This window comes from Cydia strobilella, chromosome 22, assembly GCF_947568885.1.
Source record: "Cydia strobilella chromosome 22, ilCydStro3.1, whole genome shotgun sequence".
In the NCBI taxonomy this organism is placed as follows: domain Eukaryota; kingdom Metazoa; phylum Arthropoda; class Insecta; order Lepidoptera; family Tortricidae; genus Cydia; species Cydia strobilella.
Genome location: NC_086062.1, coordinates 9,771,323 through 9,798,035, shown reverse-complemented (window position 1 = coordinate 9,798,035; position 26,713 = coordinate 9,771,323). Strand labels below are relative to the sequence as shown.

General features: G+C 39.5%; 1 protein-coding gene and 1 non-coding gene across 3 annotated transcripts in view; both read left to right on the top strand.

The window, feature by feature from the left end:
* The window catches only part of LOC134751402 (ATP-binding cassette sub-family D member 1), an 85,021-nt gene extending 61,972 nt beyond the window's left edge, over positions 1 to 23,049 (top strand). Inside the window, exons 3-16 of one of the 2 annotated variants that reach the window (XM_063686795.1) lie at positions 6,511 to 6,919; positions 7,517 to 7,645; positions 8,078 to 8,279; positions 9,300 to 9,531; positions 9,938 to 10,077; positions 11,159 to 11,331; positions 12,095 to 12,269; positions 13,631 to 13,737; positions 14,295 to 14,460; positions 14,874 to 15,027; positions 16,160 to 16,306; positions 17,568 to 17,792; positions 18,556 to 18,681; positions 20,154 to 23,049. In XM_063686795.1, the coding sequence (XP_063542865.1) occupies positions 6,758 to 6,919; positions 7,517 to 7,645; positions 8,078 to 8,279; positions 9,300 to 9,531; positions 9,938 to 10,077; positions 11,159 to 11,331; positions 12,095 to 12,269; positions 13,631 to 13,737; positions 14,295 to 14,460; positions 14,874 to 15,027; positions 16,160 to 16,306; positions 17,568 to 17,792; positions 18,556 to 18,681; positions 20,154 to 20,283 (2,268 nt within the window). In that variant the 5' untranslated portion in view covers positions 6,511 to 6,757 and the 3' untranslated portion in view covers positions 20,284 to 23,049. The other variant, XM_063686796.1, reaches the window with a different exon arrangement.
* A 2,252-nt stretch (positions 23,050 to 25,301) lies between these two features.
* Trnad-auc (transfer RNA aspartic acid (anticodon AUC)) lies at positions 25,302 to 25,374 on the top strand. The gene has a single exon. It is a non-coding gene; the product is annotated as a tRNA-Asp (tRNA).
* Positions 25,375 to 26,713: the final 1,339 nt, after the last annotated feature.

Sequence of the window (26,713 nt, the reverse complement as noted above, 5' to 3'; positions counted from 1 at the left end):
TTCTGCTTTTTAACCAGACGTTTATTTTCTCAATAGTTGTTCTGGACCCGGGTATGTCCTTAAACTACCTCCAAAAGAGAGGTATGGGCACTGTGAATGACATCTCGCTTTGTGTGGTAGGGCACAGGACAGCGGATGTCATTCCAGATCTAGAGCAGAGCCCAACTGGTGAGGTACCTCCACCTTACAGAAAACCGCAGCCAAATATCACTAGACCCTACTAATGGTGTTGTGTTCCTGCCGGTGAGTAAGGTTGCCAGGGCTCGAGGGAGAGCAGTGTTAGGGTCGGCAACGCGCATGTAACTCCTCTGGAGTTGCAGGCGTACATAGGCTACGGAGACTGCTTAACATCAGGCGGGCCGTATGCTTGTTTGCAACCGACGTAGTATATAAAAAAAAAGTTAATTTAATCAGGCGTATGTCCCAGTCGCTTTTTTCCCTACTGAAAAAAGTCGACTATCGTGAAAACATTACACTTTTTTCGACTGGGACATACCCGTGTGATAAAATTAACTACTGAAAAAATTAACGCTAACCAGGCGTTTATTTATAAAAGCAGAATGGGGAAAAACGCGAATGGAACAAAAGCTATTGGGGGACAAACATTTTGGGTAATTATCAAAAATGTTAAGTGTTGTAGACTAATATTGTCTTCGGTTACCGCGATAGTTACTCATGATGTTGTAGACTAATTAATCTATGCAGTCCTTTGGAGTTGGGCAGAGGTGTAGCTACAGCATATGGTATTTTTCAGGATCAGGATTTTTAGGTGTCCGGATTTTTGTCAGGAAGTAATTTTTTTTATATGGCAACCCTAACCATTGGTTATCTAAAATTTTATGGGTTTGTATGTTTATGAATGCGACTGAAGGACTTGTATCAATGGTCATGAAATAAATTAAAATAAAATATCTAAAAGTGTTTCTGTTACAAAGTGTACCGGTTTTCTTCAGGCTCGGCTCATTTGAATCAAAGAGGATATAATAAGATAGAGCGGTGCTGTCGTAGTAAATTTTGTAACCACAGTAAATTCACTGCCATCTATCGACACACCTTAAAACTAAAAATGAAGATTTATAAAAATATGATAAAATGTATTTAAATATGGATAAATGATTTTTTTATTTGCATTAATTATTTTTATATGAGTTTGACCCATATACTTACACTAATATTTATCTATATCTTCCCTAAACTGGGCACGATGCTGGTATTCGGTCTGGTTCTTCAACTCCCGTCAACTCCTATCCTCGACTGCAACAGCCCCACACTCCTCACCTGTATTATTGGCTCACCGGTGTCTCGGGCAGGAGGGTCAGTTGAGCATGCCGGGGCGGCAGATGAAGGGAGGTGTATACGAGTAGGCCCGAATGCACGTCCTGCCTCGGAACAGGTTTGTCTGGACGGAGGTCGTTAGCGTACCGTAGCATACGCCTCTAACCGACGGCCTGGATCGTACCAGCACGTGCATTTGAGCAAGCTCGACGAGCCTCTCCGTCTCTCCCTCCCTTGTGTGACCAACGCTTCTGCGTCCTTGCAGCAGAACTGCTGGCTGGTGTAGTCACTAAACAGAAACAGAAACAGAAACAGAGTTTGACCCATGTTCTTTCACTGATATGCGTTAAAATTATAAATCACAAACGAAACCGTCAACGCCCTCTATACGAGAGTAGGCCAAAACTAGTGGCGCCATCTGATCGAGAATCAAATTGTCGTGATTTTCGAGGCACGTTTTCTCCTTGGACTGTATCCATCTATTACGGAGTTATATCTATCTTTGATACAAACGTAGTTACGCTCTCATTTTAAAACGACTCGCTAGATTGCTCTGAAACTTTATACTCACAATAGGATAAGGTAATATCTAGGTCTGTAATTAGTTTCTGTAGCTTCAGATACAATAGTAATAAATATATAGCGAATTTAGGTTTTACATAAAAAACTTGTTTTTGCTCTATTTCGTTTGTTTTATACAGGGACCGGACAACCCTTTCCGCGATAAAACCCTTTCAATGGGCGACACTTAAATAAGGCTAACACATTGAAAGACTTTCCCTTTTGAACTGCAAGCCCATTCATACCCTTACCTTTGACTAACCCTTACCGAAAAGCTAACCAAAAATAAGGCTAGCTCTTAATAAGGGTTACCCTTATCTTTAAGCGCTTTTTATAAAGGTTTCCCTTTGCGTGAAAGAGACAGGATTAGTATATATCTACGGTAGTGTATGAAAAGGAAAGAAAATACGTGCCTAGTCAAAGAACGCCGCCGTCGCCGCCGACGATCGCTCGGATTCGAAGTAATGTGTGCTTTATGAACAAGGTAGACGACTTAAATTAGCACGCTTATATGCTAAAAGGGAAACCCTTTATAAGGCTAACCCTTGCAAGGTGTTGGTGAGCGGATGATAAGGGTTTTTTAAGGGTATTTGGGCTACCGATTACTCAAATGTGGTAGCTTTATATAAGGGTTTTTAAAAGCAAAACAAAGGGTTTCGTCTGGCAAAGGGTATGGTGAGTTAAGCCTTATGAAATACCCTTATAAAACCCCGATAAGGGATAGCGGGCCGGTCCCTGGTTTTATATACTCGAGCTATATAAACTAATTACAGACCTAGATATACCTCATGTCATTGTATGTGCAAAGTTTCATTACAATCCAACACGTAGTTTTAAAATGAGAACGAAACTCCGTTTGTATGGGAAGGTAAAATTTGAAGACTTTGAAGTTGGGCAGAGGTGTAGTTACAGCATATGGTATTTTTCAGGATCAGGATTTTTAGGTTGATGTCCGGATTTTTGTCAGGATTTTTTTTTTCATATGGCAGTGGTTATCTAAAAGTGTTTCTGTTACAAAGTGTACCGGTTTTCTTCATGCTCGGCTCATTTGAATTTAATGTACCGTCATTACACACAATAATATCAAGAAAGAATAAATTTTTATTGCATAATGCGCTTTATAGGTATATTGTTCAGCACGAAGCCAAATTATGGGATAATTATGTGCAATTGCATTCAATTGGATGTAATAGTGCATAAGCATAGTATTTGCTTCCATTAGTAGTAAAATAGTAGGTAGGTACAGTCGCCATCAGATATATCGGAGCGGCCGAGGTGTTCACAATATCTGAACACGCATGCACTCTGACGCCTTGACAATAGAGACGTGTTCAGTTATTTGTCAGAGTCTTGGCCGCTCCGATATATCTGATGGCGACTGTACACGTGATATTTTAAGTACTTATTGAGGGTTATAAATTATAATATACATATTATATATACCATACTATGTAGTGTTATTTTCTTTGTAGAGGAAGTTTAAGCTATGAACTTTAACTGTAATGTTCTATCTTTTAAATAGTTTTCAAAAGTTTAAAACCATTAAATATGTACCTCTAAGCGACAGAACAGTATGTCATAATAACTCATTATTAAGCAGAAAACAATAGATGTTTTTACAAAAAACTAAACAGGTTCTTAATGCTCATTCAAATACGCACAATAGGTATACTTCAAGCACTTCCCGTCACACGGACTTTAGTTTAAAACAATTGGATAAAGTAAGTGTTTTGTTCCTTTTTATGTTACGGAAATAATACCAGTGCGTTTCTCGAGACTTATGGAAGAAATATCATTTATAAACCAAAATATTTTGTGAGAGGAGGCCTTAATATTATTGGAATCAATTTATTGATTTTAAATTTAAGTTATATTTACAAGCTTACTTACTTAAGTTACAATATCAATAACTCGTACACAAACTACAATACAATCAAATATAGAGTAACTAAATTAAAATCTGCCTCCTATTTTATTCGATGGGGTCCAGATCCCGTACTCGGCCCAAGTAAAGAATCTGGGCGTGATTATGGATCGTACTCTTTCCTGGGGTCCGCAACTTAATGAAGTCGGTCGTAAAATTTTTGCCGCTGTGGGATCTCTTAGGCGTCTCCGCAACTTTTTACCACTTTCCACTAAAACCGCGCTGGCCCAATCCCTTCTTCTTCCCATTTTAGACTATGCCGACATCTCTTATCTCGATCTTACCGAAGAGCAATTGAACAAGATTGAACGGCTTCAAAATGTGTGCATTCGCTTCATTTTCGGGCTACGAAAATTTGATCATGTCTCCAGCTTCCGGTCACAGCTCAGGTGGTTACCGATTCGTTTCCGACGTAATACACATATCCTGTCTCTACTCTATCGCACTTTATTTATTCCAAATACTCCTGAATACCTTAAAAAACGGTTTAGTTTTCTTTTGTCTGTTAGGTGTTCTCAGAATCGCCTTCTTGCTGCCCCTCGGTCATCTAGTAAGTTCTACAACAAATCCTTCACTTTCCAGTCTGTAAGATTGTGGAATGCTTTGCCCATTGATATAAGACGTGCTCAATCCCTACCCATTTTTAAAAAACTTCTAAAAGAACACTATTTAAAATCTCTTTCTTAGTCTTGGTCCTTTCACTTACACATATATATTTTTCTTTTTGTTCACGCTACCTGGTCGTTATTCTTCTCTTGCTTGAATTCTCATTATGTATTTTGTGTAGGTTTATGTAGTGTATTATTGTTGCTTAAATAATATATGTAGTTTATGTAGTTTATTTTTCATTGTTTGTTATTTATACTTAGGTATTTGATTTGTAAACTTTACACCTTTGTTATTTTGCACTGCCCATTAACTTATTTCTAGCCACTGAATCGCTATCTGAAGGTTGTCTGGAAGAGATCGCTTTTTAGCGATAAGTCCGCCTGTTGTTACCTACTCACTTATGTCCTGTCATTGTTTGTAACATGTATTTTTCTTTGTAGTGCACAATAAAGTATTTTATTATTATTATTATTATGTGTATCTCCGTTTTAAAACTCTCGGGTCTTTCGATCCCGGTCATTTATAAGGCGTGCGTGGGGATATAGATCCAACACGTAGAGGCCGTTTGGAGAGATTTGATGTCATGTAGAACGCCTGCTGGAACCCATTCATGGGTACATCAATAGATACCCGTGAACCGGTTTCAGCAGGCATTGGAAGCTATTGTAGAGAATATGGACAGAGTACTGGTCTATGATTTAAGTTTGGGTGGAAAAAAGTCTGGGCTATTGCAAAGAAGTCCGGACACCTGCCATAACATTGCTTGCACAAGTTATCGAGGCAGGCGGTGACTCGCCACTCGTTAGATGGGCACCTGATGCGCCATCGTAAAGACGGCCAGGCGCAACACCGGCGTGAGCGGCTCAGGGGTGTCGAGAGGTGTGCTGCGCTTTCTCCGAAGTTACTCGCGGCGTTATGCCCTTTAACACTTCCACCCCTGGAGCATATAGCTCTTACGACTCCCCTCTGGACATCCAATGAAGGCAAGCCAGAGCTGAGAGTCCTGCGGGTCCCCTTGGGGTCCACTCCGACCGACGAAGACACGCCGGAGACGGAGACCCTGACCGACTCTCTGGAGCACTCGGGTCCGTGGGGTCGTCACTCCCCAACAGCTCGCCACAAGCTGCCCTGCGGGCTTATTATTATTATTATTAAATCTAATAAAAAAACCGGCCAAGTGCGAGTCGGCCTCGCGCACGAAGGGTTCCGTACCATTACGCAAAAAAGGTTAAAAAACATGTTTGTTGTATGGGAGCCCCACTTAAATATTTATTTTATTTTGTTTTTAGTATTTGTTGCTATAGCAGCAACATAAATACAGCATCTGTGAAAATTTTAACTGTCTAGCTATCACGCTTCATGAGATACAGCCTGGTGACACTGACAGACAGACGGACAGACAGACAGACAGACAGACGGACAGTGAGTCTTAGTAATAGGTTCCCGTTTCTACCCTTTGGGTATGGAACCCTAAAAATTAAAAGTTCCCCCCGGTCTGTCCCCTGTGGCGGCACCCTGCCACATTCATTCAATAATTATAATGTATTGATTGTAATTATTAGAAGTGTAAAGTGTAAGACAAGTTGGTGCATTGATTGTGATAGAAGAATATGTATATAATACAAATATATATGAATATGTATGTGTATATGTAATATTATTATTTTCTTAAATATATTTGTGTAAATATAGTATCACAGTAGTCTGACTTGGATCTTTTTCATATTCACTCTTTACAATCCTGCACCAAACTAACTGTCTCTGTTTGCCCCAATGGTTGACTGGAATGACTGGTAGAGAATGCCTCAAGGCGTTAAGTCCGCCATTTGTACTCTTTTTGTGTAAATTTGTGCAATAAAGTTTAAATAAATAGAATATGTAGATGGCCCTGTACAGTTTCGTCCATTATGCGGTAACGCTGGTTGTCAAAATTTGACGTTTGACAGTTCAATTACAATACATATTAGTCATATTACAAATAGACATTACATCGCCATCTAGATCGACTCGGGCCACGGCTTTTCAAACATTATACAAATGAATCATTGCTCAAATCCTTCTGTAATACTTAATTGTAATACCTATCTATATAAAAATGTTTTCATTAATCGTCAATTAAGCAATTATTTCCATTGTTACAGAAAAATGGACGGAACGCGACACAAATCAAACGCCAGCTAAACCTTCCAGTGATCTCGATCTCATAATTAATCAAAATGCCGGCCATACTGACCAAGATACGGGAGCAAGCTTCGCGGGTGCAGCCGTCGATCGCTGTCGGCGTCGGTGTAGGCGTGGCCTTAGCTGCGTGTGCGCTGTACGGCTCGAGGGAGAGGAAGCAAGCTCCTTGTAACAACAACAATAATAATAATTATAAGGTAAATCAACATGCCGGCCATACTGACGAAGATACGGGAGCAAGCGTCGCGGGTGCAGCCCTCGATCGCTGTCGGCGTCGGTGTAGGCGTGGCCTTAGCTGCGTGTGCGCTGTACGGCACGAGGGAGAGGAAGCAAGCTCCTTGTAACAACAACAATAATAATAATTATAAGGTAAATCAACATGCCGGCCATACTGACCAAGATACGGGAGCAAGCGTCGCGGGTGCAGCCCTCGATCGCTGTCGGCGTCGGTGTAGGCGTGGCCTTAGCTGCGTGTGCGCTGTACGGCACGAGGGAGAGGAAGCAAGCTCTTTGTAACAACTACAATAGTAATAATTATAAGGTAAGGATGAGCAGGTTGAAATATTGGGAGAAATGACGCGAATGACTAAACAGAAAATTTATGAACAATAATAACAACGACAATCCTGAAAGTCGAGGTGGACGGTTATATGTTGCCCAACACAGGCAAATTTTGCTTACCGGGCAGCACTATCCCCTACTTATAGACACCTGTATATTTTACGAAAAGAAATAATTTTAATTTTTTTATTTTTATTTTTTTATATGTGATCTTGACTATGCCTCGATTTGTCAAAAATTACATTTATATCAAAAACATATTCGAAACGTATGTCTTAATTTAGTTACGTATTAAAATTAAAAATCAGATTAGATTCCGAAATAGTTATTATTTTGCGTTTGGTTCTAAAATCTAAAAATAGTTCTTAAAATAAATAAATTGATAATCATTTCATATTTTTCCAGATCGCAAAAAATGGCGAATTACATTCAGTGCAGAATGCGTCGAACGGACAAACGTGCGGCGGGCGCTGCGGCGCTGAGCAGTGCGCCCTCTGTCGGGGGGACGTCGATACGGACAACAAACAGAATATTGTAAGTATTAGCAATATTACTTTATACACTTACAGTACCGGTCAAAAGTTTAAGTTCACCCTTTGTTTTCGGTACAAATGAGTATTTTTGTGCTATAATTTTTTCCAGTTCGGATGTCGTTTGTTTCCAACTGATCCGTTATTGTTTCCAGGCATGTTTTTCATTAGTCAGACACAATTTACGTACATTTCTAAACAGCTCAATTCCTAAAATCTTGTCTCCTGGAAATGCTTTCATATCCGGATTCCGGATGTTTTCTTCAGGTCGTGTTTCGCAACCGATTCTCGTGAAATTTTGTTGCCACTAGTTACCCCACAAGGTAACCGATGAATACTAGTTTCCTCAAGCTAAAAGTTGTCCAGTGTTAAAATCTTGTCTCGCTTAGTCATCTCCATTCTTTACTATCTATTAATGACACAATAACTATTCCAGGAAGACGCGGAAGAACCCGCCCCAGAAGAAAAGCATGTGCCCGGACTTAACCTAGAGTTCCTTCGTCAAATGGTCTCACTGGCTAAAATCATGGTGCCAGGGTTCCGTAGCCATGAAGTAGCCTTGCTGACTGGACACACGCTGTGCTTGTTCACGAGGACCCTCCTCTCCATCTACGTGGCAGCTTTAGAGGGTTCTATAAGTAAGTAAAAAAAACCGGCCAAGTGCGAGTCGGACTCGCGCACCGAGGGTTCCGTACATTACCCAATTAAAACAATGTATTTTTTGTGTGAAACGTAAGTTAAAGGTAAATTGCGGTTTAGGATTTGACGTATTAAAAAAAACTACTTACTAGATCTCGTTCAAACCAATTTTCGGTGGAAGTTTGCATGGCAATGTACATCATATATTTTTTTTAGTTTTATCATTCTCTTATTTTAGAAGTTACAGGGTGTGTCCCCCACACACACACACATTTTACCACTTTGGAAGTGTCTCTCTCGCAAACTATTCAGTTTAGATTTTTTTTTTATTAGAAACCTCAAAATCATTTTTGAAGACCTATCCATAGATACCCCACACGTATGGGTTTAATGAAAAAAAAAATTGAGTTTTAGTTCTAAGTTATTAGTCGAAATATCACAATGATTTCCTCGTATAAAAACGCCAAAAACGGCTACATGAAGACCGTTAATTTTACTATTTGTATTTTATAGTATTTGTCCCAAACAAAACACGATTTAAACACCCTCTCCCCACCTTTACAGAATACAGAATACAGAACTTTATTGGTAAAAGCAAATTTTACAGGTCACATTTTACATTTATAAAAAAATATATGTACATATGTTCGTTAATATAATGAATTACATATTTCATAACATTTTTAAACTTAAAAAACATTATTAGATTTAAACATAGTTAACATGAATATTTTTTTTTAAATTACCATGCAGAAGTCAACGACCTCATCGAGTATTTATAAATTCGTCAATGCTGTAGAATGCTTTTTCTATAAGCAGCAGTTTAAGTTTAGATTTAAATACTTGGATACTATTTAAGTTAAGTATATCTGAGGGTAATGAATTGTAAATAGTTGGTTCCATGACGCTGAGTGACCGTCGTGATTTGGCGAGTCGGCGCCTCGGGGCAAGTAGCCGGGGACGTTTCTTACATATAAAGTTTAGTCATAACCTCAATGCAATCCATTTGTTATTTTCAGTGAAACACATAGTCCAAAAGGACCTCAAGAAATTTGCAGCCCTCCTCCTCCAATGGTTCGGTATCGCCATCCCAGCGACTTTCATCAACTCCATGATCAGATACCTGGAGAGCAGACTAGCCCTGGCCTTCAGGACGAGACTGGTGAATCACGCCTATGACTTGTACTTCAAGAACCAGACATACTATAGGGTGGCTAATTTGGATGCTAGGATTGAGAACGCTGATCATAGGTGAGTGTAGAGTCACATGTAGAGCATGAGTAATTGGATGTTATTTGGTGGTGCCTTTTAATGGCTGATTCTATTCACTACAGGTCACTACCAAAGGATGTGTCGATAGTAGCATAGAAGTGTTAAAAGCAATAGAAATATGTAAATCCATACTATAAGTTCAATATACGAAATGTTTCGTATTTGATGACGGTCCTGTAGATGGAAAAGCGCCTATGATTTTTCTAGCAAGTGACGATGATATTCAATATGTTTTGTACCCCAAGCATACTTAGCAAGCTCGTTGGGTCGCAAAGCAGTTCCCGTAGCCTGTGGATGCTTGCTTAAACATATTGGTAAAAAGATAGTAGGCCATTAAGGTTCCAGATTATGAGGATTCCGTTTAAAATGATACCTATGTTCGCAGATTAACAGAAGACGTGTCAGTATTCACGCAGTCTGTGGCGCACCTGTACGGGTCGCTGACGAAGCCCTGCTTCGACCTGCTCCTCATAGTGTTGACCCTGGCCAGCTATTCTAGCAAGATGAAGGGCAACATCTTCATTGGTGAGTATATTTGTAAATATAAGGAACTTCATGAAATCAATTATTTTTGAGCCTGACACTATGTATTGCATTGCCCATAGACATAGTATATACAAGTAGTTATAGACATGAAACCGAGCGACCAGGGGTAAGAGAAGGACATATTATTGTATTGACAGTTTCATGTATGGCAGCATAATCCTTTTTCTCTTTCACTCTTATAAATTTCGGTATTTCGCCATCGCCTCCTTGCTATGATGCCATAACCCGACCATGAAAAAATGCTCGGTCGGTGATAAAGACAAAGCATGGCACTATTTTCTCTTTCCTCTTATAGGAATCGCAACTATCAAATCGACTATCTTTCTCTGTCAAAGAGTGTCAGGCCCTTGACATGGCCGGAATCCTTGACATTAGCATAAACTGACATCCGTCTTTCTTGTTTAGAAATAATTGGCGTACGTCCAACTCCTTGAGTTGTAAACGCGTGCTAATAATTGTAAGATTTTTGTTTTTGAAATGTTTTTATTTTTATTTTTCAGGGCTATCATAAGTATATACAATCGGTAGGAACTAATATGTTTTTTTTTTTTAATTCTAATTTGAATTCTTCTAATTATGTTAGGACCGTTGGAAACTAAAGTATAGTATTTTTTTCAAATTTAACTTAATTTGGATAATATTCCAATAATTCAGGAGAGAGGCTCTCCAAGGGGAATAAGCCGTTCTCGAGCCTCAGCATTAAAAATCGTACAAATATTCGTTCGTTTCTCAGAACAAAAATATAATTAATTGCATCAAGATTTTCTTTGCAGAAATTCATATAAATTAAACAATAATCTTACTTCTCTATTCCGCGATATAATAACGATATTCTTATTTAATTTGTTTTTATTCAAAAATATAGGTATGTTGAATAAATGAAAATTAGAACGTGATTAGTGATGGTTATGAATCGTGCTACAAACCTATGCTATTAAAACGTATGTTATCATATTTATTTGAACTTTATTGCACAGAAATAATGTACAAATGGCGGACTTAATGTCAAAAGGCATCTCTCTTGTCTGTCACTTTGGCATTTATATTTTGCCTTCTCCAGGACCTGGCTTCGCAACAGTGGTCATCTGCATGACCGGTCAAGTACTACGGATGCTGTCACCTCGCTTCGGGGCATTGGCTGGAGAGGAAGCTCGCATGAAGGCCAATCTCCGACATGTACATGCGTCTATTATCGCTCATGCTGAGGAGGTCGCGTTCTACGGTGGACACAAGGTATAATTTTCTACATATCGTGAATGTCAGCTTATTTTCGGGCTTTGCCTTTTGAACTGTCTGTCGTCGTCCGATGTCTGTCGTGAACTGGTCGTCAACTGGTCTTGTGATGTCTAATTTTGAATTTAAATGTCGGTCGTTCCAATATTCCAAATATGTATGTCAGTCAGCCAGTCAGTCAGTCGGTCTATGTCAGGTTGCCACGGAGGTTAGGAGCCACGACACCTTTATTAAAATCAACAGAACAACACGTTCAAAACTGGATACAACAGAGATGCGCATACTTCGCTGGTCAGCTGGAGTCACCCGGAGGGATAGGATCTGTAACGAATACGTGGGAGGCAGTTTTAAAATCACTCCTATTGAGGAAAAGCTGAAGGAAAAGCGACTATGCTGGTACGGTCACGTCTTCTGATCACATGGTGCGAGTGGCATTGGATCTACCAACGACGAAACGGGGCCGTGGAAGACGCCCTGCTACTTGGCTGACAACAGTCCAAAATGACCTGAGAATATTGACGCCGGAACTGCACAAAATCGTCCTGTGTGGAGAAAGAGGACAAGGATATACTCACAAATAAAAACACTTTGAACTTTGAAGGAGAGCTGACCCCAGATAAAGGTAGAAGAAGAAGAAGCTGGCAATAGTGATGTCACATTGATTTAGACACACTTTTGACGAAGTGATAGAGATGCCCGCGATTGCGCTTTTATTTTGTTATCTTAATGGCTAAACATTTTACAATTATCTTTCTATCCCCAGGTGGAACTAGGCCAACTCCAATCCGCCTACAAACAACTCGTCGCCCAAATGACGGGCGTGTTCAACAAGAAGCTGTGGTACGTAATGCTGGAGCAGTTCTGCATGAAGTACGTGTGGAGCGGCACCGGCATGGTCATGCTGGCGCTGCCCATCCTCACCGGAACTAAAGGAGACGGTAAATATCTAACTTAGCATTGTCCCTTTCTAACAATTAAAAATATTATAAGCGCGGATAGAGCAAACGATTAACTACGGCGAGCAAACAACAGCCTCGGGGCATGAATCTAGTATAACTGGATCGGTCATGAGGAGTGGGGGAAAATGAACGAACGGGATAGTCTTATGTATCTTTCAGTAGGAGTAGCAGAGAAAGCGCTGTTATTGTTTGTCCTTGTCATAGTTTCACTTTTCCACCGCTGCCACAACCGAGGTTGTGGCAAACAAATAAGTACGTGACATGTCATGTTTGTTCGTTGCTTGTTTAATTATCGTTGTTTTGTATGAAATTGTGCTTTCTCTTATGAAATATAGTGATGGTTAGCGTTTTGAATGCTTGAACTTTGATAAAATACTGGTGAATTGTTCTGTAATCGGCTGTAATAGCCGCTCTGAGCAAAAATATGAGATCATAATCTTTCACACGTAAGTACGGTATTTTACACCTTCCTCTTAACGCAATATGTGAGAATAACATCGTAAAATTACGTTACACTCAAAGCAATGTAGAATCAAACGATTTCAATAAAAATATCACAATTATTTACGCAAATTAAAAAACATTATTTGTAAAATTATCCTCCCAAATTACGTAGGTAGGTAGGAGTCTGAGGTCAGTCATTTTTAAACTTCTTCTTAATTTAGCTGCATAACAATCATGTTAGGGATACCAGATGAAAATATCATAATTTTATGGGTAATTTTGACCTCGAAGTTTTTTCGTACTTCTAATTCCAAAAAATAAATAAACAAATGTTGTGAAGATTAAATGTGGTGTACATTAATTGGTGTGATTGCGATTTGTGATTTCTTTAAATTAAAACCCATAATACATTTTATTTTACGTTTTATTTACTAAACATGTTTAGTTTTGTACCACCTGCGCGAATTATAGGAGGTATTTCATTGTTTATACGCCTAAAAAGGACGGCCCATTGACATTTTATTTAACACTTTATTAATACCGTCAAACAAGCTAACTTTGCTTCCAGGGTAATCGCCCCAACGTGATATCAAATATTGGGGTAATTTTTACCAATATGGTATCCCCACGTTTATGACGTCATCTATGTCTATCCCTTACGGGCGCACGCGTATAGCTTGTCTATGTAATGCTAGGTCTATGCCTCGGGGGCATGTTGTTACGGGAAGCAAATAGCGCCATCTAAAGCACAGGCAGAGACATCTGTTGGTGAGCGGTTTAACTGGAACTGTAGCGTTCCTCTAAAACTGTAGTACAACTACTAACGCCATCTGTTGATGAGTTGTGTTACAATATAATAATATTTTCTCAAGTGTACAATGTTGTTTGTTTTCTAGGGTCGACGAGCGAAGGAATCAGCGCACGAACAGAGTACATGACCACTTCTAGACATCTGCTGAATTCAGCAGCGGACGCTATTGAAAGACTTATGTCCAGTTACAAGGTAAAGTTTAATGATTTATATCCATTGATAAGAAATTCCTAAACTTAGGTCTTCTATTGTATTGTATTTGCACAATAAACATAAGGGGCTGACATGTTTGGGCTCTCAAATATAAGATGTGAAGTCTCTATAGACTTCACATCTATCTCTAGACTATTCTAGAGATATATATATATATATATAGAGAGAGAGAGAGAGAGATAAGAACGTCAGATTTTTGGCACGAGGCGTAAATGTGTAGTTTATGCTTCCAAAGTAGCCCACAAGATGGCAGCACTTGCTTTGGCGTGAAGTGTCAATGTACATGTTTATGGTTCCGATTCAGGCCACAAGATGGCAGACCCTCCAACGCGCACGGTCCCTATCTTACCTGCAGACAAACTGTGAAAACAGTTTTGTAGGAAACTGTATAACTTATATGTATAACTTTTGAATAATAAATCTCTTCTCTCTATATCTCTATGATAAAATCGTAATTTTAGTCACTCGCGCGATACGTTTCGGACAGCCTAGGTCTCCATTTTCTTAAGTTAGTTATTTAAAAGTTATTTTTACAGGAAGTAGTAACGCTGGCCGGCTACGCCGAACGCGTGTCCGACATGTTGGACGTGTTCGGCGAGGTGGCTCGCGGGGAATGCGTCCGACACGTCCACGTGTCCGCGTCCAAGGACAACCCTAACGCGTTCCAGATCACATTCAGGGACAAGCGTCCCGTGCCGCAAGGTATGTACACGTAAATATACGTGACGTTTTCAAGCAAAAGGTACCACATTGTCGCTTACGATGCGACTTTATGACAATGTTGATTTTGCCACATTTAAGCGTGATAAAGCGCCACCTAGCGGAAAAACTGTTAACTACGTCGTACGCAAATACCCACAGATGTCTGGCACATTTTAACAGATGGCGTTGTGGAGTACATTAGTTACTCTAAAATATTAAGTAAGGATTATCTTAGCTGTGCTTTCACTCGGTGGCCCCTAAGAAGTATGTTCAATTTCTCATAGATCTTACAAGATATTTTCAGTTCTTATCAGATATTCGGTACTATTTAACGCTTTGAAGTATTATACTGTACCAATATCTCTTTCTTCACAATATTTATCAACGAAATTCAAATTATATTTTATTTGCAGGAAAAATATCCTACACTAATGATCTGTCAATCCGACTTCGCAACGTACCCATAGTCACGCCAGCTTGCGACGTCGTCGCAAGTGGCGTGTCCTTAGACATTGCGCCAGGAACACATCTGCTCATAGTGGGACCTAACGGCTGTGGCAAGTCCAGGTAAGTCTAACATATCAGCCGAATGACCCCACTTAATAACGTGGCCACAGTGACACCAGCGAGCGAGGTGGTCGTGATCGCACCAGGGACACATTTGCTCATAGTGGGACCTAACGGCTGTGGCAAGTCCAGGTAAATCTAACATATCAGCCGTATGATCCCACTTCATAACGTGCCCAGTGACACCAGCAAGCGAGGTGGTCGTGATCGCACCAGGGACACATTTGCTCATAGTGGGACCTAACGGCTGTGGCAAGTCCAGGTAAGTCTAACATATCAGCCGTATGATCCCACTTCATAACGTGCCCAGTGACACCAGCAAGCGAGGTGGTCGTGATCGCACCAGGGACACATTTGCTCATAGTGGGACCTAACGGCTGTGGCAAGTCCAGATAAGTCTAACATATCAGCCGAATGACCCCACTTAATAACGTGGCCACAGTGACACCAGCGAGCGAGGTGGTCGTGATCGCACCAGGGACACATCTGCTCAGTTAAAATATCAGTTGAATGACCATCAAGTGTATAATGACTAAGTATTTTACTAGGACAACTTTAACATTAGTTTATAGGTAAAGTATCTTTGTTCTTTGTGATTTCTGAAAATGCCACAAAAAATATGTTTAAAAATGCGACGTTTTCAACCAAAAGGTACCACATTGTCGGTTGTCAATAAGGTTGATTTCTAATTGAAGCTAATATGGAAATATTAGCGCCTTACTGACCAGCGACAATAAGTACCCTTTTTGGTTGAAAATGGTACAAATTAAGATGGAGGTGATCATTTTTTCAAACTCAGAGAGGGCAGACTCCGATGGTACGGTCATGTGATGAGACGGGACGACAACTATTCCGTAAAAACCGTGCTTAATATCACCACCAAGCAAAGAGCATCGGGTAGACCTCCGGCTTCCTGGTGGTCCACTGTCAAAAGAGACCTGAAGACGCAAAACATCCCACCACTGACAACACGGGACAGATTGTCCTGGCGCAGATGCACAAGAAGGCCCGACCCCAAATGAAGTTGGGAAAAGGGCAGGATGATGATGATGATTTTTTCATTCTTCCTATACCTAATTTTAAGTTTGTGACTCAGTTGCTTAGCAAAAACTAATATCATGTTTGTTTGCAGCTTGTTCCGCATCATTTCCGGCCTGTGGCCCGTCCACGGGGGCTCCTTGGCCGTGCCCCGCCCCTGCGCCTGCGCTCACTGCTCAGACGACGCTCCTCCCACCGGCCACTGCTCGTCCAGACCTATCATGTTCTACATCCCGCAGCGGTACGTTTTTAGTTAATATATAATAAGAGTCTTAGTTCGGTCGCTATTAGTCCGATTTTACTAATTAGGCTTTGGACAGGGACCGGACAACCCTTTCCGCGATAAAACCCTTTCAATGGGTGACACTTAAACACGGCTAACACATTGAAAGACTTTCCCTTTTGAACTGCAAGCCCATTCATACCCCTACCTTTGACTAACCCTTACCGAAAAGCTAACCAAAAATAAGGCTAGCCCTTAATAAGGGTTACCCTTATCTTTAAGCGCTTTTTATAAAGGTTTCCCTTTGCGTGAAAGAGACAGGATTAGTATATATCTACGGTAGTGTATGAAAAGGAAAGAAAATACGTGCCTAGTCAAAGAACGCCGCCGTCGCCGCCGACGATCGCTCGGATTCGAAGTAATGTGTGCTTTATGAACAAGGTAGACGACTTAAATTAGCACGCTTATATCCTAAAAGTAAAGCCCTTTATAAGGCTAACCCTTATAAGCAATATGCAAGGTGTTGGTGAGCGGATGATAAGGGTTTTGTAAGGGTATTTGGGCTACCGATTACTCAAATGTGGTAGCTTTATATAAGGGTTTTTAAAACCAAAACAAAGGGTTTCGTCTGGCAAAGGGTATGGTGAGTTAAGCCTTATGCAATACCCTTATAAAATAAAACCCCGATAAGGGATAGCGGGCCGGTCCCTGGCTTTGGAGCGCGTTCAGCGCGCCTCTAATCCTTACTAATATGAGGCGCGCGGTGCTGCGTGCTCCGTCGTGTTTGCCATGAGGGCGCCGAGAGCTCCCGGTTCTGGAGCGCGCGCATCGCACCCCGCCTGACTTTTGTGCCATTAGGGCAAGGAAGCATCGCTGGCTGCTGCTGATACTGCGATACTCATCTGTCAGTTTGAGCCACGCCTTATTGCTCCGAATATCTGCAACGATGTATTTATGTGTGTGTTTTGTGAATTGTAATTGTATGTCAGTAACCTTAATTAATTTTAAGTTTTTTTGTACTCACTATATGGATCAAAATGATTCGAAATAAATAATTGAATTGAATTGAATTAGGGCTGCACTCGCGCAAGCCACATAATCGGTTATCAGTACCTACTGAATTACCTAACATAATAGTTGTCTGATTATAAACATAATCCATACAAACTTAGACTACAGGCTTTTCTTTGGTTTCAAGAAAGTAACCAATATTATGTATCGGTATAAACCGATACAAAACCCCATTTAATAACCTCTAACCTCATTTTTTTTATTCCAGACCTTATATGTCAATGGGCTCCCTAATGGACCAAGTGACGTATCCGACGCGCGTGTCGCCCGACGACCAGGAAGCGTTTGACCGCGCGACGCACATCCTCAAGGTCGTGCGACTCGACGCATGCGCGGCGCGGCATGGCGGCCTCAAGGCCGTCTGTGATTGGCGGGCCACGTTGAGTGGGGGGGAGAAGCAGAGGATGGCTATGGCTAGGATGTTCTATCACAGGTAGGTTACTTATATTACTGTAGTAGGAAGCGACGGGGTATCATTCTCAAGGTCGTGCGTTTGGACGCATGCGCGGCGCGGCATGGCGGCCTCAAGGTCGTTCGTGATTGGCCACACTCAGTGGGGGGGGAGAAGCAGAGGATGGCCCTGGTTGTTGTATGCCATGGCTAGAATGTTCTATCACAGGCAGAATACGTACACTGCTATCAAAAGATTCGAAAAATTACGATTCTACAGCAAGTTACATCCGTTCGTGATCTTGGCACAGTATTTGATTACTATTTGACTAGTATTTGAGTATTTACTTCGGAAAGGTGTATTGTTGATACCATAAATGAATTCAGCACCCCCGATTTATACGAAAACGTTACCAAACCCGGCCTAGCAGCTTTACTGATGTAGATAATCAAGATAAAAATGAGAGCCCTAAATAAACCTTTAAGAGCGGATATCTCAAAAACTATACAAGATATCGATAAACTTGACTGAATAAAACTTGTAACAAATTAAATCTCTTTTCATTTTGTATAAGTGGCCAAGTCGTTTAGACGCATAGTACCCCCCTCTCCCCCCCAGCACCAGGGTTACGGCCGGGGACTTTTGATATGTTCATCTCCTAACTAGTCCAAACAAAGCTACGAAGTTAAAAATTGTGTTCCTTGCCTCTATACCTTCTTATTGCTTGGCCTAAATAGGCTCATTCTATCATGTGATTATCGTGTTCAGACGTGTTTTCAATATGTGAAAAATATTTTATTTTCAGGCCTGTATACGCGTTGCTTGACGAATGCACGAGCGCTGTTTCCATGGAAACTGAGGTCGTCATGTATGAAGAGGCGGTGAAGGAGGGCATTACACTCCTCTCTATCACACACAGGCCTAGCGTATGGTTAGTATGAAATATTAGAATAGTATGAAATATTACATATCTGCTGGCCCTCATTCAAACGTTCAGTTTTTGTGACAAATTGTGTCGAATTAGGGGTATAGTATTTTTTAAACCCAATGGATGCGCTGACAGGTGTTATTTCACTACAATTTTGCGAGATTTGCCGTTTTTAGGTTATAAATTATATGGAGATGACACCTGTCATCCTAGCCATCGAGTTTGAAAAATATTATAAAGATTCAAGTAGGCATTTTACAATCCGCTTATGGACGTCAAATTAAGCTACTTAGCTATAATCAAGGTGTAGTGTAGCACAGCGATAGTATATAGATATAGATGTATTATGTAGCGGAGAGAGGAGTTAAGCCAGTAGCAAACGGAACATTCTATTGAACGCCTGAGTTTCACTCGATACCCCCTCTATCCCTCACCTCATGGCGACCGTGACAGGACAGTGATTATAATATAATCATAAACCAGAATGCTTACCGCGAACATAGAAAGTTGAAATTTCGTTATCTGCTTCTCTATCGCTCTTGCTTATTCCTTATTCGAGCGATATAGATAAACGAATGAACAGTTTGGATAGGCCCTCAGATATAACCATGATAGCTGTTGGGTGACACACATTACATTGTATCGCTCATTTCTTATGATCGATTTTTACCTTACGCACACCTCGCTTATCTCTAACAGAAATTAAATAGGACAATTTAAGGTGTCCAATTTTTTTGTCCAATGTGCATTGCGTCTCACTCTCTCATTAAGCAAAATGTGACACAAATACACATTGGACCAAAATATTGGACAGGAATACCATAATATTGTCTTCGGTTACCGCGAGTTACTCATGAAATAAAACTATGAAAACGGATTATATCGCGTATATTGAATTTATAATACACTCCGACGTTTCGAACCCTTTACAGCGTTCGTGGTCAACGAGTGACGGGTGGTGAACGCTGTAAAGGGTTCGAAACGTCGGAGTGTATTATAAATTCAATATACGCGATATAATCCGTTTTCATAGTTTTATTTCAGGAATACCATCCTAAGACGGGTTTTTGAATCCAAAATCAGTTGACTTTCGGAGTCCCTTTGTTTGACATAATTATTGAAAGTCATAATATTGTAATAATGATTGTCATATTATCATTAGTCATAATTCTGAAACCGTTAACTTTTCAGGATTTTCCCCAGGTTATCCTACAGATAGGTTAGGTTAGGTTTGTTTTATGGCAATCCTGAAGAGTTACGCGTTTCGGAGAATAACCAAATTATGACCAGGCATCCTGAACTGCGAGCGAAATCCATTTAAATGACGTATGACAACCAGTTAGACCTATGAAAACCCTAGTACTTTAATGGATTTCGCTCGCAGTTTACGATGCCTGACTATGACTTAAAACTATATGGGAAACAATAGAGACCCGTTGACTTTCTTTTGTTAAATGCAACCCTCTTTCGTACAGGAAATATCACACGCACGTGCTGGAGTTCGACGGAGCTGGCAGCTGGTCTTTCCGGCCTCTAGAGAAAGACGCGCCCGCCATCACCCCCTCCCTTCCCCCTCCCACTACGACACAGAGCGACAGTGATTAGGTAATAAATAGAGGACAGAAACTAACCCTTTGAACGCCAAAGACAGAATTACAGCGCAATATCAACCTTCGTGCATTACGATAAGGTTCACTATGAAGCCGCAGAATAGGCGTAGCGTCCAAAGGGGTAAATGGTCATCGTTTGACCATAACAGATTTAATGTTCATAGAGTTTAATTCAAGACTTCTTAGAGAACATAAAATTGTGTAACAAATTGTATAATATTGACAGAACTAAATGAATTGCCATTAGATTTAACCAAGACTAAACAATAGCATTACCTATTATTAGTTTTTGAATCTATTTTAACTGGAAATATCCAATATGTATGTTTTGTCTAATTAAAATTTTCTTTGACTTTAAGGTGCTTAACCAAAGCAAGTTTATATTTTCTTACAAGCCGCCCCGATACGGGTTGTAATTATACAAATAAACCTTCCTGAAGAATCACTCTTATTCTCTAATAATATGAGATAATCTCTAATAATTTTGACGACCGGTCTGGCCTAGTGGGTAGTGACCCTGCCTGTGAAGCCGATGGTCCTGGGTTCGAATCCCGGTAAGGGCATTTATTTGTGTGATGAGCACAGATATTTGTTCCTGAGTCTTGGGTGTTTTCTATGTATTTATGTATTTGTATATTATATATATCGTTGTCTAAGTACCCACAACACAAGCCTTCTTGAGCTTACTGTGGGACTTAGTCAATCTGTGTAAGAATGTCCTATAATATTTATTTATTTATTATTTATTATTATTATGAGAAGACCGCATGAAAATCCGTTCAGTGGTTTTTGAGATTATCGAACGTACAGACAGATAGATGCAGCGGGGGACTTTTTTAATAAAATATAGTGATTTTCTATAGCCGCCCTGAGACATACGAAAAGGTCTTCCATCCATGTATTTTGATTTTTTACTTTGACATATCAAAATTTATCTTTATTGCAAGTATTGGTTTATTTGCTGCTACAAGTTACAGTTATGGTTAAATCTATTGGCTATTATTATATTCAAAATAACGAACTCTCTAAATAAAGTGACGGTAAGTTTAGCCTTTTATTCGGAATTTAAGAGGAATATAAGTAAAATAAGGTAAGAGTACCAAAATAAATTGTACGTTATATAAGTTTTATTTTAACTTAGACTAAGATATTTGCTTAAGATTATTCTGTTGGCTATGCAAATTCAGGAATATTGTAAGTTTTGGGCTCAAAAAGTAAATTTTTGGTAAGAATTGTCTCTTAGATTCAAGCGTATTTTAATTAAACTATACATTTCTTAGAGAGAACTTGCATGATCACAAAATTAGGACTTCTAATTCGTACGTATTAGAATTATACCTACATATAGATAATAATCAAATGTAGCTATAACAAAATATATATGAGTGGATTAATATTTTATTTCTAGGAAAATTATTACACTTGAAAAAAAGTTGAGATTAATTAAACAATTTTTTGTAATAAATGTGCTGAAGATCGAGCTCGAAATACTTTATTAAACTTTGACAATAGTTTTGATTTCTTAATACTAATATAGATGTACGTTTACGTACATAAACAATATGTAAAAAACCTATTTACTCTGAAATTTCTTTTTTCGAGTTTTTTTTTATTTGGCCGTAAGGCTGAAAAAAATACAATTTTGCGTCAAATTACCAGCATATAAAAACCATTGGTTTGTTTATGTCATGTTTGATTTATTCAAAATGTTAATTTGAGTTGTTAAACTTAAAGAAACAATGTTTTGGGTTTAAATAACTTGTAGAAAAAATTGTGTGTGTGTGAGTATGTGTGATCGATGACAATACTAATTTGTACGTTTTGTTTTAAATTAAAACAACGTTTTAAATTACAAAATAACCAAGAATTACGTAAACAAGGATGCTGTAGCTATAAAAAATATTATTAAAAGCATTACAATCAGAGATTCCTAGATTCTTTCCAAAGTTATTATCAAAAACGGGGTATTATTCATTATGCCCTTGTAATTTAGCTGTTATTATTATTATCATATTGCATATTGTACCAGTTATAGTGTTATTTATTTTTTAAGAATCGGGTGATACCGGGTGGTGACGACTTTTGTATAAATATATTTATAGGCTGCTCAGTTTTTTATCCTCGCCAGTTTTTATATTTTTTTAAATGTTGCCACCCAAAAAAAAACTAAGAAAATTTTGATAGAGATTAAATATTAGAAATGGCTGTTTATGTGTTAAGGTGTTTTGTCTTTTTTACCGCTTGGATTGTACTTTTTATATAGACAATTTAGTGTGTGTATTATACAATGTACAGTCAGCATCAAATAGATAGTGACGCCCAAAGTGGCCATTATGGTAACAAAGGTGTGTTGTTACGATATATTTGGCTACTTTGACCTTCAATAGGTATCTATTTGATGATGACGGTACCATCAGCCGTAAAGTGCATGGCGAATTTATCAATTAATTCAATTATAATTTCTCCATGCAATTTCGCAGCTCACTGTACATAAGATATTCTCCAAAAAATGTGATGGTCACGAGAATTTATTATTAGAGATTTCATTGAAATTAATTTGGTATTTTCTTTTATATTACTACCTATATTATGTCGGATTTTATATAATTAAGACATATCGTATATTCTTATGGACCAGGACCTAACTTAGCGGAACGTATTATTTATTTACATGGAGATATTCCTACCATTTGTAAATTGTAAATAATAAAAATTAGATGTAAGTGACTTGAGGGATATTCATGAGAAATAAACGGGGTTTATAATTACAAACTGTTTTATTTCAGTAAAAATCTGGTCCTTTTATTAAAAAAAAAACAAACAAGTTCGAGTCGGACTCGCTCACCGAGGGTTCCGTACAAATTTAACTGTATTTTTTTTATTTACAAATTTATATCAGATTTTTCCCTGTACCTATCTGTAGTGTAATACGACATTACTTGCCTTTCATAGTTCTAAGTCAACGAACAGTACGTACCTACGTGCGTGAATTTGGCATGGCAGTTGGAATTTACCCGGGCCTTCTCCATCTCAAAACCATTGTTAGGTTGCCTTAGCCCCTAGACCGGGGCCTTGTGGGCCCTAGGCGCAAATACCCCCCTGAGGTTGATCAGTGTAAGATTACCCCAAATATTTAAAAATTCTGCAGCGACTGACTTACTTATACCTTAGCATTCAACATAAAATTATCGTTATCAAATGTCGCTTTTACCTCTAAAAATAACAACGACCTTTACCTATGTATAAAGACATAATAATTAACTCACTTAACAACAGACAGGTGAACAAGTCATCAGATTAAAATTGGTTACCTATCATAGAAAAGTTCCATGCTTAGGTAATGTTTTTACCTTGCGCTATTTGTTATTTATTTAAAAAAACAATTATTATCACGGGTCAACGTTCTGTGGTAAAGGACGGGAAGGTACATGATCATGTTATTGTTGTTTGTGTAATAGGTCTAAATATGTACCTAACATAGTTGTTATTATGTTAAAGGCCAAAATAATAATGAGTCAAGCGAAGATGAGGTAGTTACGCATTTGACCAAAAAGCATACGGTGAGTTACTTACTCCGTCCGTTGGCTCAGCGACCCAAAATGAGACTTGGCCTCCGACACAAGACAGCGCCACTTTTCTCGGTCCTGTGCGACCTCTCGCCAATGAGGGCTATCGTTTTTGTGCTCACCAGTTGGCGCCACTGTAGATGTAGGTCCAGAAAAACAGATCTCAAAATCTTCTTAATTTTGAATATATATTAGTTGGCACTTTTTTTTAAACCACTAACATTTATTGAGCTATATCTATTGTTTACTATGATTTATCAAAGATGGACAAAGATTTACCACAATTATGAATAAGGAGTGAAAATTCCCAATAAAATAGCTTGAAACCCCCAAAACTGACATTCTTCCATCATCCCCCAGACTTCCATCTACACTAGCGCCCCTAGCGGCGAAATTAGACGCGGTAGCCCTCATTAGTGACTCGAAGTTCGCGCAGATCCGCGTCTTCTTGCTGGGCGGCCCAGGTATGCTCTTTTCACGCTCTGATCTCCATCCATTCTCTCAAGATGGCCCTACCCATCGGAGTCTGTGAGCTTTAGTCTCGACGAGTTAACGAGTTATATACGTCGGCGGTAGAAAATAAAACCGTCAGTCAAAATATTATTTATTGAAATACTAGCTTTTGCCCGCGACTTCGTCTGCGTGCTTAGTAACCGCAGCTAGAGTAAGAATAGCGCCTGGAGAAAATCTTGTAGCAATTATTCAATTTTAGCATATTATGCACACAAATTAGCAGACACTTCATTAATTATCTCAATTCCACCCCGCTTTTTACTTTCTTAAGGGATGATTTTCGGGATAAAAACTATCCTATGTCCTTCTCAGGGACTCAACCTATCTCTATGCCAAATTTCATCTAAATCGATTCAGCGGTTTAAGCGTGAAGAGGGAACACACAGACAGACAGACAGACAGACTTTCGCATTTATAATATTAGTATGGATATATGAGTATATAGTATAAGTATAAGTGTAAGTGTAAGTGTATGGACTAGCTAGCTAGTTTAGCTTAGCTTGTTGCTTGTTGCACTTTTAAATTGTCATTGTCAACTATTACCTTAATCTAACTGCTAATCCGTTTTCATAGTTTTATTTCATGAACTAATAACGCTTACCTTAATAAGTTAGAGTATTATAATGTAAATTTAAAAGTGGAAAAATTACTGCCTTGGGTGAGACTTGAACTCACGGCCTTTGGAGTGAGTTCAAGTCTCACCCAAGGCAGTAATTTTTCCACTTTTAAATTTATTCTAAGCTTAATAGCATCGATCGCAGACGTTTCTGCTTGTTAAAAATTAATTTAGAATGGGTAGCACATCGTAACTGGTGAATTTCCAATATGACTTGGAACTCCGGTGGCCGTTTAAGAAGTGTAACACTCTTACGGTATATGTCGCTAGGGTCCCCCTAGACCCATATAGTGGGAAGATTTGCTGACTATGGATGAGGTCTTGGTGGCTCAGTTGGCAGAGCGCTGGAGTATCGATCCAGAGGCCGTGAGTTCAAGTCTCACCCAAGGCAGTAATTTTTCCACTTTTAAATTTATTCTAAGCTTAATAGCATTGATCGCAGACGTTTCTGCTTGTTAAAAATTAATTTATTATAATGTAGTCATACCTACCCATGCCGACCTACAATTTAAAATACACTAGCCAGCAAAAATATCATGCTTGAAGTATCGTCTTCAACTGCAGTGTCCACAGGTAAGGGGCAGATCTTGGTAAAATCTCTGCGCAGCAGCCCAGTGGCAGTTTGAATTTCTGCGACTCGGGTAACACCGTCGCGCCCTGGGAAGACTCGTTGTATTCTCCCTAGGAGCCATTTTATTGGAGGCTGTTGCTTATCTTTAATAACGACGAGGGTCCCAATCTTTAGTTGCCCGTTCGTCGATTGCCTCCATTTAGTTCGGATCTGAAGTTCGCTGATGTACTCCAGTTGCCAACGTGCCCAGAAGTGCTGGCGTAGCTGCTGGATCTTCTGGTATCTGTCCACTAATCTGGTACGTGAAGTGAGATCTACCTCCGGGATCGCTGTCATACTTCGCCCGATTATGAAGTGGCCAGGTGTGAGTGGCAATAGGTCATTCTGGTCCGAGCTAAGTGGGGTCAAGGGTCGAGAATTTAAAAGTGCCTCTATATAAGTCAGTGTAGAATACAAATCCTCATAAGTTAGGTTAGCCGAACCTAGTACGCGGCGCAAATGATGTTTTATAGATCGTACACCGGCCTCATGTAGGCCACCGAAGTGTGGCGCATATGGAGGCAAAAAATGAAAATTTATTGATTCTGAAGTTATAGCGTCTGAAATGTCAGAAGCGTTTTGTGCAATAAAAGGTTTGAGCTCGTTAGCCGCTCCTACAAAGTTCGAGCCATTATCGCAAAATATGTCTAAAGGTTTTCCTCTGCGAGCAATAAACCTCTTGAGAGCGGCAATAAAGTTAGCTGTGCTCAAATCGCCCACCAGCTCGATATGTATGGCCTTAGTTTTGCAGCACACAAAGATACAAATATAGGCCTTTATGAGACGACAACCACGCCCCTTACGATTAGCCATCATTACGGGCCCAGCGTAGTCCACATTGACTTCCAAAAACGGAGAGCCTGGTTGAAGTCTTTGTTTGGGTAGATTGCCCATGATTGGAGTTACGGTACGACCACCAAAACGACGGCAAGTTACACATTGGTGTGAAATTGATCTCGCTATACCGCGTCCCCCAATAGGCCAATACCGTTCCCTTACCGAATAAAGCAAGTGCTGAGGACCGGCGTGCATGAGAGCTTTGTGTTGACATTCGAATAACAATTTAGTTATACGATGATTTTTGCTTAATAGAATCGGATGAACCTTGTCATACTCATAA